This window comes from Salmo salar, chromosome ssa24, assembly GCF_905237065.1.
Source record: "Salmo salar chromosome ssa24, Ssal_v3.1, whole genome shotgun sequence".
Classification (NCBI taxonomy): Eukaryota; Metazoa; Chordata; class Actinopteri; order Salmoniformes; family Salmonidae; genus Salmo; species Salmo salar.
The window spans coordinates 42,202,501-42,218,908 of record NC_059465.1 but is presented as its reverse complement, the minus strand read 5'-3'; the positions used below and the strand labels follow the sequence as shown (position 1 = coordinate 42,218,908).

The 16,408-nt window shown below is 41.0% G+C and overlaps 1 protein-coding gene across 1 annotated transcript in view; it reads right to left on the bottom strand.

Annotated features, from left to right (window-relative positions):
- The window catches only part of LOC106585923 (extracellular matrix organizing protein FRAS1), a 345,785-nt gene that overhangs the window by 172,700 nt on the left and 156,677 nt on the right, over positions 1-16,408 (bottom strand). Inside the window, exons 18-19 of the mRNA XM_045706754.1 lie at positions 11,766-11,906; positions 10,168-10,311 (exon numbers count right to left, since the gene is read on the bottom strand). Of these exons, the coding sequence (XP_045562710.1) occupies positions 10,168-10,311; positions 11,766-11,906 (285 nt within the window). The remainder of the gene's footprint in view (positions 1-10,167; positions 10,312-11,765; positions 11,907-16,408) is intronic.

The window sequence follows — 16,408 nt, the reverse complement described above, 5'->3', positions numbered from 1 at the left end:
GCTCATCTCTTGGCAGTAGTACTGTAGACTACTTTATCACTGACCTCAACCCAGAGTCTCTCAGAGCATTCACAGTCAGTCCACTGATACCTCTATCAGATCACAGCAAAATCTAAAATTCTAAAATGGATGAAAAAAAATGTGTCCTGAGCAATCTACACACAATACCCCATAATGACATCACAATACCCCATAATGACATCACAATACCCCATAATGACAAAGTGAAAACAGATTTTTTTGAAATTGTAGCTGTGTATTAAACATAGAAAACAGAAATACCTTATTTACATAAGTATTCAGACCCTTTGCTATGAGAGTCGAAATAAATTGAGCTCAGGTGCATCCTGTTTCCAATGCTCATCCTTGAGATGTTTCTACAACTTGATTGGAGTCCACCTGTGGTAAATTCAATTTAATGGACATGATTTGGAAAGGTTCACACGTGTCTATATATGGTCCCACAGTTGACAGTGCATGTCAGAGCAAAAACCAAGCTATGAGGTCGAATGAATGGGAATGGGAGAAACTCCCCAAATACAGGTGTGCCAAGCGTGTAGCGTCATACCCAAGAAGACTCAAGGCTACCAAAGGTGCTTCAACAAAGTACTGAGTAAAGGGTCTGAATACTTACAGAAATGTGATATTTCTGTTTTAATTTTTTATACATTTGTAAAAATGTCTAAAAACCTGTTTTTGCTTTGTCATTATGGGGTATTGTGATGTCATTATGGGGTATTGTGATGTCATTATGGGGTATTGTGATGTCATTATGGGGTATTGTGTGTAGATTGATGAGGAAAATAAACAATTTCATACATTTTAGAATAAGGCTGTAACGTAACAAAATGTGGGAAAAAGGGTCTGAATACTTTCCGAATGCACAGTATATACCAACGAATTGGCGAGGGCACTAGAACAGTATGCAGCCTCCGGCCTCACCCTAATAGAATCTGAAGTTAAATGTCAACTGTTTGCTGATGATCTGGTGCGTCTGTCCCCAACCAAGGACGGCCTAAAGCAACACTTGGGACTTCTGCACAGATTCTGTCAGACCTGGGCCCTGACAGTAAATCTCAGTAAGATAAAAAATAATGGTGTTCCAAAAAAGGTCCAGTTGCCAGGACCACAAATACATATTCCATCTAGACACTGTTACCTTAGAGCACACAAAAAACTATACATACCTCGGCCTAAACATCAGCGCCACAGGTAACTTCCACAAAGGTGTGAACGAGCTGAGAGACAACGCAAGAACGGACTTCTATGCCATCAAAAGGAACATAAAATTCTACATGAAATCAAATCAAATTTTATTAGTCACATGCGCCGAATACAACAGGTCTAGACCTTACAGTGAAATGCTTACTTACGAGTTCTTAACCAACAATGCAGGTTAAAAAAATATATGAATAACAATAAGAAATAAAAGTAACAAGTAATTAAAGAGCAGCAGTAAAATAACAATAGTGAGGCTATATACGGGGGGTACTGGTACAGAGTCAATGTGCGGGGGCACCGGTTACTCGAAGTAATTGAGGTAATATGTACATGTAGGTAGAGTTATTAAAGTGACTATGCATAGATAATAACAGAGTAGCAGCAGTGTAAAAGAGGGGGGGGGCAATGCAAATTGTCTGGGTAGCCATTTGATTAGATGTTCAGGAGTCTTATGGCTTGGTGGTAGCAGCTGTTTAGAAGCCTCTTGGACCTAGACTTGGCACTCCGGGTACCGCTTGCCGTACAGTAGCAGAGAGAACAGTCTAGGGTGGCTGGAGCGTTTCTGGAGCGTTTCTGGCTGGAGCGTTTCACAATTTTTAGGGCCTTCCTCTGACACCGCCTGGTATAGAGGTCCAGGATGGCAGGAAGCTTTGCCCCTGTGATGTACTGGGCCCTACGCACTATCCTCTGTAGTGCCTTGCGGTCAGAGGCCGAGCAGTTGCCATACCAGGCAGTGATGCAACCAGTCAGGATGCTCTCGATGGTGCAGCTGTAAAACCTTTTGAGGATCTGAGGACCCATGCCAAATCTTTCTAGTCTCCTGAGGGAGAATAGGTTTTGTCGTGCCCTCTTCACGACTGTCTTGGTGTGTTTGGACCATGTTAGTTTGTTGGTGATGTGGACACCAAGGAACTTGAAGCTCTCAACCTGCTCCACTTCAGCCTCGTCGATGAGAATGGAGGTGTGCTCGGTCCTCCTTTTCCTGTAGTCCACAATAATCTCCTTTGTCTTGATCACATTGAGGGAGAGGTTGTTGTCCACACGGCCAGGTCTCTGAACACCTCCCTATCTCGTCGTTGTTGGTGATCAGGCCTACCACTGTTGTGCCATCGGCAAACTTAATGATGGTGTTGGAGTCGTACCTGGCCGTGCAGTCATGAGTGAACAGGGAGAACAGGAAGAGACTGAGCACGCACCGCTGAGGGGCCCCTGTGTTGAGGATCACCGTGGCGGATGTGTTGTTACCTACCCTTACCACCTGGGGGCGGGCGGTCAGGAATTCCAGAATCCAGTTGAACGCTGAGCTGTAGTCAATGACATACCAATTAGGATCTGGCGAAAAATACTTGAATCAGTTATAAACTCTACAACCACCTAACAGTAAGTGATTCTCAAACCTTCCATAACAAAGCCATCACATACAGAGAAATGAACCTGGAGAAGAGTCCCCAAAGCAAGCTGGTCCTGGGGCTCTGTTCACAAATACAAACAGACCCAAGAGCCCAAGGACAGCAACATAATTAGACCCAACCACATCATGAGAAAAAAAAAGATAATCTCTTGACACATTGGAAAGAATTTACAAAAAAATTAAGCAAAAAATTAAGCAAACTAGAACGTTATTTGGCCCTAAACAGAGAGCAGAATACCTGACCACTGTGACTGACCCAAACTTAAGGAAAGCTTTGACTATGTACAAACTCAGTGAGCATAGCCTTGCTATTGAGAAAGGCCGCCGAAGGCAGACCTGGCTCTCAAGAGAAGACAGGCTATGTGCACACTGCCCACAAAATAAGATAGAAACTGAGCTGCACTTCCTAACCTCCTGCCAAATGTATGACATTATTAGAGACACATATTTCCCTCAGATTACACAGACCCACAAAGAATTCAAAAACAAATCCAATTTTGATAAACTCCCATATCTATTGGGTGAAATACCACAGTGTGCCATCAGAGCAACACAATTTGTGACCTGTTGCCAGAAGAAAAGGGTAACCAGTGAAGAACAAACACCATTGTTAACACAACCTATATTTCAGTTTATATATTTTACCTTTGGTACTTTAACCTCTCTAGGGTAGGGGACAGTATTTGCACGGCCGGATAAAAAACGTACCCGATTTAATCTGGTTATTACTACTGCCCAGAAACTAGAATATGCATATCATTATTGGCTTTGGATAGAAAACACCCTAAAGTTTCTAAAACTGTTTGAATGGTGTCTGTGAGTATAACAGAACTCATATGGCAGACAAAAACCTGAGAAGATTCCTTACAGGAATTGCCCTCTCTGACCATTTCTTGGGCTTCTACACTCTCTTTATTGAAAACTGAGGATCTCTGCTGTAACGTGACACTTCCTACGCCTCCCATAGGCTCTCAGAAGGCGGCAAAATGCTGAATGATGCCTTTGGAGCCCCTGGCTGAAAAACAGTAGCGCATTTGGATAGTGGTCGATCAGAGAACAATGAGACTGGGGCGCGTGCACGAGGCGACACCATGTTTTTATTTTTTCGTCTTTGAACGAAAACAGGGTTTCCCAGTCGGAATATTATCGCTTTTTTACGAGAAAAATCACATAAAAATTGATTTTAAACAGCGGTTGACATGCTTCGAAGTACGGTAATGGAATATTTACACATTTTTTGTCACGAAATGCGTCGGGCGCGTCACCCTTCGGATAGTGTCTTGAACGCACGAACAAAACAGAGGATATTTGAACATAACTATGGATTATTTTGAACCAAACCAACATTTGTTATTGAAGTAGAAGTCCTGGGAGTGCATTCTGACGAAGAACAACAAAGGTAATCAAACTTTTCTAATAGTAAATCGGAGTTTGGTGAGGGCCAAACTTGGTGGGTGTCAAAATAGCTAGCCCGTGATGGCTGGGCTATCTACTCAGAATATTCCAAAATGTGCTTTTGCCGAAAAGCTATTTTAAAATCGGACATAGCGATTGCATAAAGGAGTTCTGTATCTATAATTCTTAAAATAATTGTTATGTTTTTTGTGAACGTTTATCGTGAGTAATTTAGTAAATTCACCGGAAGTTTGCGGTGGGTATGCTAGTTCTGAACGTCACATGCTAATGTAAAAAGCTGGTTTTTGATATAAATATGAACTTGATTGAAGAAAACATGCATGTATTGTATAACATAATGTCCTAGGAGTGTCATCTGATGAAGATCATCAAAGGTTAGTGCTGCATTTAGCTGTGGTTTGGGTTTATGCGACATTATATGCTAGCTTGAAAAATGGGTGTCTGATTATTTCTGGCTGGGTACTCTGCTGACATAATCTAATGTTTTGCTTTCGTTGTGAAGCCTTTTTGAAATCGGACAGTGTGGTTAGATTAACGAGAGTCTTGTCTTTAAAATGGTGTAAAATAGTCATATGTTTGAGAAATTGAAGTAATAGCATTTCTAAGGTATTTGAATAACGAGCCATGGGATTCCACTGGCTGTTGAGTAGGTGGGACGATTTCGTCCCACATACCCTAGAGAGGTTAACTAATTGCACATCATTACAACACTGTATATAGACATAATATGACATTTGAAATGTCTCTATTCTTTTGAAACTTTTGTAAATTTTTTATTGTTAACTTTTTAGTGACAGGGGGCAGTATTCGGAAATTCAGATGAATGACGTGCCCAAATTAAACTGACTGCTACTTTGGGCCCAGAAGGTAGGATATGCATATTATTAGTAGATTTGGATAGAAAACACTCTGAAGTTTCGAAAACTGTATGAATGATGTCTGTGAGTATAACAGAACTCATATGGCAGGCAAAAACCTGAGAAAAATCCAACCAGGAAGTGGGAAATCTGAGGTTTGTAGTTTTTCAAGTGATTCCCTATCCAGTATACAGTGACTTGGGGTTCATTTTGCACTTCCTAAGGCTTCCACTAGATGTCAACAGTCTTTAGAAAGTTGTTTCATGCTTCTACTGTGAATGGGAAGAGAATAAGAGCTCCTGGAAGTAGATGAGTGAGAAAATGACATGAGCTCAGTGGCGCGCGCTCCCGTGAGAGTAAGCTGTGTTCCTTTTCTTTTTTGAAGACAAAGGAATCGTCCAGTTGGAATACTATGGAAGATTTATGATAAAAACATCCTAAAGATTGATTCTATACATCGTTTGACATTCTATTCATCGTCTGTAATATAACTTTTTTGACTTTTCGTCTGAACTTAACTTTGCGAGCACAGTGCATTTGGAGTACTCTACTGAACGCGCGAACAAAAAGGAGGTATTTGGACATATATATGGACTTTATCGAAACAAATGAACATTTATTGGGGAACTGGGATTCCTGGGAGTGCATTCCGATGAAGATCATCAAAGGTAAGTGAATATTTATAATATTATTTCTGAGTTTTGTTGACTCCACAAAATGGCGGGTTTGGTTTCGTGTCTGAACGCTGTACTCAGATTATTGCAAAGTGTGCTTTCGCTGTAAAGTTTTTTTGAAATCTGACACAGCGGTTGCATTAAGGAGAAGTGTATCTATAATTCTTTGAATAACAGTTTAATAATTTATCAACGTTTATGATGAGTATTTCTGTAAATTGATGTGCTCATTAACCGGAGGTTTTGGGAGGCAAAACATTTCTGAACATTACACGCCAACGTAAACTGAGATTTTTGGATATAAATATGAACTTTATCGAACAAAACATACATGTATTGTGTAACATGAAGTCCTATGAGTGCCATCTGATGAAGATCATCAAAGGTTAGTGATTCATTTTAGCTGTATTTCTGTTTTTTGTGACGCCTCTCCTTGCTTGGAAAATGGCTGTGTGGTTTTTCTTGTCTCGGCGCTGTCCTAACATAATCTAATGCTATACTTTCGCCGTAAAGCCTTTTTGAAATCGGACAATGTGGTTGGATTAACGAGAAGTTCATCTTTAAAATGGTGTAAAATAGTTGTATGTTTGAGAAATTTCAATTATGAGATTTTTGTTGTTTTGAATTTGGCGCCCTGCTATTTCACTGGCTGTTGAATAGTGTGCCCCGCTAGCGTCCCACATTTCCCAGAGAGGTTCATTTCATTTTTTCATTATCTATTTCACTTGCTTTGGCAATGTTAACATATGTTTCCTATGCCAATAAAGCCCTTAAATTGAATTTGAGAGAGACAGAGAGTGACAGAGAGAGAGAGAGAGAGAGAGAGAGAGAGAGAGATGGTAATGCCGTGGTCGTATTAACCTTGAATCAGTCTGAGATGTGTGTTTGTGTGTGTTTGCGTATGTGTGCATGCGTATGGTGTGTGTGCTGTGTGTGTGTGTGTGTGTGCGTGAGTGTGTGTGCGTGTGTGGTTGCCTATCTCCACAATCTAAAGACAAACAACAGTGTGGCTTCCTGGGTGAAAGACAGATAAAAGAGATAAAGGGAGGTAAGAATAGGAGAGAAAACTATAATGGACTTTTTCTGTCTTTATTTTGGATTAGCAGAAGGATGGGAGACAAAACTATATTAAAGTTAACCTGCATCCATGCTTTCCTGCTGTCTGAGAGGCAACTCAGACAGCAGAGAGAGAGAGAGAGAGAGAGAGAGAGAGAGAGAGAGAGAGAGAAAGAGAGGGAGAGATACAGAGAGATGGACAGAGAGATGGACAGAGAGATAGACAGAGAGATCAGGTTAAAGAGGGATACAGAGCTGAGGTTTTATATATGCCTGTAATAAGCCTGAGTCTCTGCTGGCTCTTTCGGTTTCCGTAGATGAGAGGTCTGATGAAAGAGAGATCTGATGAAAGATTTAGCACCAGATACACAGGAGGGCCTGCTTGATACTTTAAATATTAAGTGATTCGGGCCATTTAGGAGCTGTTAATCACAATATCAGTCAGATTCAGGCTCACCTTGGAGAGGGAGAGAGCAGATAGTAAAGAGAGGATGTATAAATTAGACTGGGGTAGGAATAGAGCCTTGTGGAACACCTTTTCCTTAGAGATGCCGTTAGAAACAACGTAATTAAGATGCCTAGTGTGTAGGTTTGTCTTTTCAGGTCAAATGCTCTTAAACTATATCCTTCCATAAAGCGTCTAGATTATAAAGCTACTAGAAGGAAGGATGCAAATTCATTTTTTCGCTAATAGGCCACATGTATGGTTGTCTATAGAATTCATATTTCCATTACAGTGTGAGTAGCATTAAGACAAAGGACATTTCTGTTCCCAGAGGCAGCAAGAAACTGTATATTATAACTCAGAAAAGCACCTTTCGCAATGCAGATAGAAGTAGAAGATGGAAACCCCCACAGATAGGCTCTGTTCAATAAGAAAAAGGCTCTGTTCAGTAATAAAATGTCTCTGTTCAGTAATAAAATGTCTCTGTTCAATAATAAAACGTCTCTGTTCAATAATAAAATTGTTCTTTAAAATAATAAATGTCTCTGTTCAATAATAAAATGGCTGTTCAATAATAAAATGACAGTTCAATAAGAAAAAGGCTCTGTTCAGTAATAAAATGACTGTTCAATAATAAAATGTCTCTGTTCAATAATAAAATGACTGTTCAATAATAAAATGACTGTTCAATAATAAAATGACTGTTCAATAATAAAAAGACTGTTCAATAATAAAATGTCTCTGTTCAATAATAAAATGTCTCTGTTCAGTAATAAAATGACTGTTCAATAATAAAATGTCTCTGTTCAGTAATAAAATGTCTCTGTTCAGTAATAAAATGACTGTTCAATAATAAAATGTCTCTGTTCAGTAATAAAATGTCTCTGTTCAGTAATAAAATGACTGTTCAATAATAAATGTCTCTGTTCAATAATAAAATGACAGTTCAATAACAAAATGTCTTTGTTCAATAATTAAATGACTGTTCAATAATAAAATGACTGTTCAATAATAAAATGACTGTTCAATAATAAATGTCTCTGTTCAATAAGAAAAAGACTAGGTTCAACAATTAAATGGCTCTGTTTAATAATAAAATGGTTCTGTAAAATAATAAATTATCTCTGTTCAATGATAAAATGACTGTTCAATAATAAAATGACTGTTCAATAATAAAACAGCTCTGTTCAATAATAAAACAGCTCTGTTCAATAATAAAATTGGTCTGTTCAATAATAAAATGACTCTTTGCCACTTTACCTAGATGGTTCATCTGACAAAAATGACCTAAATCTTGAAATCTCACAGTATCCCTCACAGGGAGAGAGGGAGAGGGAGAGGGAGAGAGAGAGAGAGAGAGAGAGAGAGAGAGACAGACAGACAGAGAGAGAGTTGTGGGAAAGTTATATGTCAGCAGGGAGGGTGCTGATATGAGTGTCTGGCCCCTGGTCTGGCCATGCAGAAAAGATGAACGCAGTCTCTCCGTGCCCTAGAAATGCCAGCAGGCATCTTTTATTGAACACAGTTTGGATGAGTGGAGGAGAACAGAGAGAGATGAGAGGAGGAGGGATAACTCAACTGTTTCAATTTCATGTCAGTAGGAAAACAGCGGGACCATAATCATAAAACGTAATTAAAATCTGTGGTTTTTTTGTTGTTCACATTTCTACGCACATACACACGCATGCCCTCATTCATACACGCACACATATGGAAAGTGTTCGGGTCCTAACGGGAGAATGTTTCTGTACCGAGAAGTTCAGATGGGACTCATTTTCAAAACAATCAGGAGAGACGGTGATAAGTTTAAACAAAAAAATTCAATTTTTTTACAATTCATCTGGGTATAACGTATACAGAATAAAAAATATACACAAAAAGCTTAATTCTCTCAAATTTTTGTTTACATCCCTGTTAGTGAGCATTTCTCATTTGCCAAGATAATCTAACCGTGCTAGTCCAGGACCTCCACATCCGGCTTCGTCACCTGTGGGATCGTCGGGGGGGGGGGGGTCTGAGTGTATTTCTGTCTGTAATAAAGCCCTTTTGTGGAGAAAAACTCATTCCGATTGGCTGGACCTGGCTCCCCAGTGGGTGGGCCTAGATGCCAAGTGGGTGGGCCTATGTCCTCCCAGGCCCCTGCGCCCCTGCCAAGCCATGTGAAATCCATAGATTAGGGCCTAATGAATATATTTCAATTGACTGATTTCCTTCTATTATCTGTAACTCAGTAAAACTTTAGAAATTGTTGCATGTTGCATTCAGATTTTTTTGTTTAGTATAGTTGACTTTCTTTACCAAAAGAATGACAAAGGAACATGAATATTGTCTATGTTTGTCACGCCCTCACCTTAGAGAGCCTTTTAATTCTCTATTTTGGTTAGGTCAGGGTGTGACTAGGGTGGGTACTCTAGTTTTTTGTATTTCTATGTTGGCCTGATATGGTTCCCAATCAGAGGCAGCTGTCTATCGTTGTCTCTGATTGGGGATCATATTTAGGCAGCCTTTTCCCACCTGTTGTTTGTGGGATCTTGTTTTTTTGTATTGTTGCCGTTGATCCCTACAAGGCTGTGTTTTGCTTTCGCTGTAAAGCCTTTTTGAAATCGGACAATGTGGTTACATCAAGGAGAAGTGTATCTTTAAAATGGTGTAAAATAGTTGTATGTTTGAGAAAGTTGAATTATGACATTTTGTTGTTTTTGAATTTGCCGCCCTGATAGTTCACTGGCTGTGTCCCGCAGGTGGGACGCTAGCGTAGCCCATAGAAGTTAACCTACCCCACACTGCATCTTGGTCCGACCATCATTACAACGACGATCGTTACAATGTTAACTTTAAAATAAACATTAAAATAACTTTGATCATCAAATATTCAAGTACTCCGTAAAAGCCAAACTCCCTCAGACAATGATTGATACAGTATCAACACACACACACACACACACACACACACACACACACACACACACACACACACACACACACACACACACACACACACACACACACACACACACACACACACACACACACACACACACACACACACACACACACTAACCCACTCTTAATACATGTACTACTCACCCTGGCAGAATCCTTGGGGGTGTAAGAACAGTCCATCTGGACAGCTAGTCCTGCAGTAGCCGTTGTTGAAGTTTGCCAGGGGGGGGCAAGACACACAGTCAGCCTGGGACGTACCTGAACACTCCTGGCAGGATGGGTGGCACCCTGGGGGGGGGGTAGAGTGGAAGGGGTGGGGGGGTATAGGTTAATAATACAGTAGTGTATCATCATCCAAACGTCAATGGATATGACTGTATTGATTGTATTTTGTATTTTACCAGCACCTGGCTGGAGCTGCTTAGGGGTTAAGTGTCTTGCTCAAGGGCACAACAGTAGTGGATGGCAGTTGAGCTATGACCTCAGGGATTCTCATGTGAATGAAGGAGCACCATTCTGGTCCCTCTTTGAGGATCCCTCCAGTATCTGCTGGTATCATTCCTACAACCTCAGAAACCATTCGAAAACCAGGTGGTTTGTGTCTAGACAGTTGGTTGCTTAGAAAACCAGGCAAAAGTAGATACAATCATTTCCTTCAAATTTCCCAAAAATTATTATTGTGCAAAACAAGAGACAATAAACCTTCCCACCAGTAGAGGACAGACAGCAGAGAAATGAAGCAGATATAAGACAGTTCACAGGAGGGTCAAATTAGGTTTGAGATGACAAACAAGGCTTTGCTAATGGATAGCAGATTCAAGTGACTCCACATTGCAGCCTTCTGTTCATTTAATTAAATTGAAGAGTCTTAGGAGAAAGCTGTTACAGCCTCGGGCTGTGATTACGTCTGTGTCCCAAATGACACTCTATTCAGCCCCATATCGCTCTGGTCAAAAGTAGTGCACTATATAGGGAATAGCATGTCGTCCTTACTTTAAGTACATCAGATTCTTCTAAAAAGGAGATGCGTTGCCCAGAAAACGTCTGAACTGCCGAAGGACTGTCCACAGTTACTGAAAATGTATTCTCTCACAAATGTGGAGAACGGTCATGTTTCTCTCCATTACTTTTATTCAGCCTCTGGGAAATGCCCGTTGAATGTCTTTTTGATATTCGTTATTGAAGGAATAAATCGTATCGACAACTGGCATAGCTTTTCCGTGCTGAGCGCTACAATAGCAAACTACGACTGTTTCTTCAACAGCTAAAAAGCACTAGGTTGTCCATTTTTTAATCCCTTGATGGGTAAAAACGGGATCTTCAAAGAGTCCTAACAAATAGGGAATTACACACTGTTTTTGTATTCAAATGATAATTTAAAACTGGTTCCTTTTCCTCTCATTTGCTTCTTTAAGTGACTGGGTTTGAAACGTGGATCTCCTGTGTGTCAGTTCATGTGTGGGGTGGACAGTATTGGTTGCCCAGGTAATGGTATGCAGACAATAGTAAAAGGGATGTGCACGTGTGTGTGTGTGTGTGCACGTGTGTGTGTGTGTGTGTGTGTGTGTGTGTGTGTGTGTGTGTGTGTGTGTGTGTGTGTGTGTGTGTGTGTGTGTGTGTGTGTGTGTGCACGTGTGTGTGTGTGTGTGTGTGCTCGTGTGTGTGTGTGTGTGTGTGTGTGTGTGTGTGTGTGTGTGTGTGCACGTGTGTGTGTGTGTGTGTCTAGAAAAAGGTCTCCTTACCTTGGCAAGTGTTGTCCTGGACGGTGTGTCCTGGGTGACATCTGGGGACGCACTGGCCTTCCTGGAGGACATAGGGCGGGCCACAGGAAGTACAGTTCTGACTACTTCCTCCTGTGCACTGTAAACAGGAAGTGTGGCATTCTGAAATGGACCAAGAGAGAGAAAAGAGGTGGTTTTAGGTGTGTGATATTGTCCATTTAGCATGAAACATAAGCCCACTGATACAGCATTACAAGTCTCCTTGAATATACCGACAGCCTATTACATATGCTGTGGTCTTGTGACAAACTGACACCATTTTGGGATAATGTACAGTACCAGTCAAAAGTTTGGACACACCTACTCATTCAACATTTTTTTCTTTATTTTTACTGTTTTCTAAATTGCAGAATAATAGTGAAAGATATCAAAACTATGAAATAACACATATGAAATCATGTAGTAACAAAAAAAGTGTTAAATCAAAATATATTTTATATTTGAGATTCTTCAAAGTAACCACCCTATGCCTGATGACAGCTTTGCACATTCTTGGAATTCTCTCAACCAGCTTCATGAGGTAGTCACTTGGAATGCATTTCAATTAACAGGTTTGCCTTGTAAAAAGTTCATGTAGATTTAATTGCTGCAAAAAACTGTATACCCTCATACTGTATAGCCTCTTACTGGAAAGCCTCGTACTGTATAGCCTCGTACTGTATAGCCTCTTACTGGAAAACCTCGTACTGTATAACCTCTTACTGGAAAGCATCATACTGGAAAGCCTCATACTGTATAACCTAGTACTGTATAGCCTCGTACTGTATAGCCTCGTACTGTATAGCCTCTTACTGGAAAGCCTCGTACTGTATAACCTAGTACTGTATAGCCTCGTACTGTATAGCCTCGTACTGGAAAGCCTCGTAATGTATAGCCTTGCACTGGTTAGCCTCGTACTGTATAACCTCATACTGTATAACCTCGTACTGTATAGCCTCGTACTGGAAAGCCTCGTACTGTATAGCCTCGTACTGTATAGCCTCGTACTGTATAGCCTCGTACTGGAAAGCCTCGTACTGTATAGCCTCGTACTGGAAAGCCTCATACTGTATAACCTCATACTGTATAACATACTACTGGAAAGCATCGTACTGTATAACCTCATACTGTATAACCTCGTACTGTATAACCTCATACTGTATAACCTCATACTGGAAAGCCTCATACTGTATAGCCTCGTACTGTATAACCTCATACTGTATAACCTCATACTGGAAAGCCTCATACTGTATAGCCTCGTACTGTATAACCTCATACTGTATAGCCTCGTACTGTATAGCTTCGTACTGTATAACCTCATACTGTATAGCCTCGTACTGTATAACCTCGTACTGTATAACCTCATACTGTATAACCTCATACTGTATAGCCTCGTACTGTATAGCCTCGTACTGGAAAGCCTCGTACTGTATAGATTCGTACTGGAAAGCCTCGTACTGTATAGATTCGTAATGTATAGCCTCGTACTGTATAGCCTCATACTGTATAGCGTCATACTGTATAACCTCATACTGTATAGCCTCGTACTGTATAACCTCATACTGTATAACCTCATACTGTATAGCCTCGTACTGTATAACCTCGTACTGTATAACCTCGTACTGTATAGCCTCGTACTGTATAGCCTCGTACTGTACAGCCTCGTACTGTACAGCCTCGTACTGTATAGCCTCGTACTGTATAACCTCGTACTGTATAGCCTCGTACTGTACAGCCTCGTACTGTATAACCTCATACTGTACAGCCTCGTACTATAAAGCCTCGTACTGTATAGCCTCGTACTGTACAGCCTCATACTGTATAACCTCATACTGTACAGCCTCGTACTATAAAGCCTCGTAATGTATAGCCTCGTACTGTATAGCCTCGTAATGTATAGCCTCGTACTGTATAACCTCATACTGTATAGCCTCGTACTGTATAGCCTCGTACTATAAAGCCTCGTACTGTACAGCCTCATACTGTATAGCCTCGTACTGTATAACCTCATACTGTATAGCCTCGTACTGTATAGCCTCGTACTATAAAGCCTCGTACTGTATAGCCTCGTACTGTATAGCCTCGTACTATAAAGCCTCGTACTGTACAGCCTCATACTGTATAGCCTCGTACTGTACAGCCTCATACTGTATAGCCTCGTACTGTATAGCCTCGTACTGTATAGCCTCGTACTATAAATCCTCGTACTGCATAGCCTCGTACTGTATAGCCTCGTACTATAAAGCCTCGTACTGTACAGCCTCATACTGTATAGCCTCGTACTGTACAGCCTCATACTGTATAGCCTCGTACTGTATAGCCTCGTACTGTATAACCTCGTACTGTATAGCCTCGTACTGTATAGCCTCGTACTGTATAACCTCGTACTGTATAGCCTCGTACTGTATAGCCTCGTACTGTATAACCTCGTACTGTATAGCCTCGTACTGTATAACCTCGTACTGTATAGCCTCGTACTGTATAACCTCGTACTGTATAGCCTCGTACTGTATAGCCTCGTACTGTATAACCTCGTACTGTATAGCCTCGTACTGTATAGCCTCGTACTGTATAACCTCGTACTGTATAGCCTCGTACTGTATAGCCTCGTACTGTATAGCCTCGTACTGTATAACCTCGTACTGTATAGCCTCGTACTGTATAGCCTCGTACTGTATAACCTCGTACTGTATAACCTCGTACTGTATAGCCTCGTACTGTATAGCCTTGTACTGTATAGCCTCGTACTGTATAGCCTCGTACTGTATAACCTCGTACTGTATAACCTCGTACTGTATAGCCTCATACTGTATAGCCTCGTACTGTATAACCTCGTACTGTATAGCCTCGTACTGTATAGCCTCGTACTGTATAGACTCATACTGTATAACCTCGTACTGTATAGCCTCGTACTGTATAGCCTCGTACTGTATAGCCTCGTACTGTATAGCCTCGTACTGTATAGCCTCATACTGTATAGCCTCGTACTGTATAGCCTCGTACTGTATAGCCTCGTACTGTATAGCCTCATACTGTATAACCTCATACTGTATAGCCTCATACTGTATAGCCTCGTACTGTATAGCCTCATACTGTATAGCCTCGTACTGTATAGCCTCGTACTGTATAGACTCGTACTGTATAGCCTCATACTGTATAGCCTCGTACTGTATAACCTCAGACTGTATAGCCTCATACTGTATAGCCTCGTACTGTATAGCCTCATACTGTATAGCCTCGTACTGTATAGCCTCATACTATATAACCTCATACTGTATAGCCTCGTACTGTATAGCCTCGTACTGTATAGCCTCATACTGTATAGCCTCGTACTGTATAGCCTCATACTGTATAGCCTCGTACTGTATAACCTCGTACTGTATAGCCTCGTACTGTATAGCCTCATACTGTATAGCCTCGTACTGTATAGCCTCGTACTGTATAACCTCATACTGTATAGCCTCGTACTGTATAACCTCATACTGTATAGCCTCGTACTGTATAACCTCATACTGTATAGCCTCGTACTGTATAGCCTCGTACTGTATAACCTCGTACTGTATAACCTCATACTGTATAACCTCATACTGTATAGCCTCGTACTGTATAGCCTCGTACTGGAAAGCCTCGTACTGTATAGATTCGTACTGGAAAGCCTCGTACTGTATAGATTCGTACTGTATAGCCTCGTACTGTATAGCCTCATACTGTATAGCCTCATACTGTATAACCTCATACTGTATAGCCTCGTACTGTATAACCTCATACTGTATAACCTCATACTGTATAGCCTCGTACTGTATAACCTCGTACTGTATAACCTCGTACTGTATAGCCTCGTACTGTATAGCCTCGTACTGTACAGCCTCGTACTGTACAGCCTCGTACTGTATAGCCTCGTACTGTATAACCTCGTACTGTATAGCCTCGTACTGTACAGCCTCGTACTGTATAACCTCATACTGTACAGCCTCGTACTATAAAGCCTCGTACTGTATAGCCTCGTACTGTACAGCCTCATACTGTATAACCTCATACTGTATAGCCTCGTACTGTATAGCCTCGTACTGTATAACCTCGTACTGTATAGCCTCGTACTGTATAGCCTCGTACTGTATAACCTCGTACTGTATAGCCTCGTACTGTATAGCCTCGTACTGTATAACCTCGTACTGTATAGCCTCGTACTGTATAACCTCGTACTGTATAGCCTCGTACTGTATAGCCTCGTACTGTATAACCTCGTACTGTATAGCCTCGTACTGTATAGCCTCGTACTGTATAACCTCGTACTGTATAGCCTCGTACTGTATAGCCTCGTACTGTATAGCCTCGTACTGTATAGCCTTGTACTGTATAGCCTCGTACTGTATAGCCTCGTACTGTATAACCTCGTACTGTATAGCCTCATACTGTATAGCCTCGTACTGTATAACCTCGTACTGTATAACCTCGTACTGTATAGCCTCATACTGTATAGCCTCGTACTGTATAGCCTCGTACTGTATAACCTCGTACTGTATAGCCTCGTACTGTATAGCCTCGTACTGTATAGCCTCGTACTGTATAGCTTGTACAGGCATTTTGTTTTTGTTTTTTTATTTTCGTGTTGTATTTGAAAAATA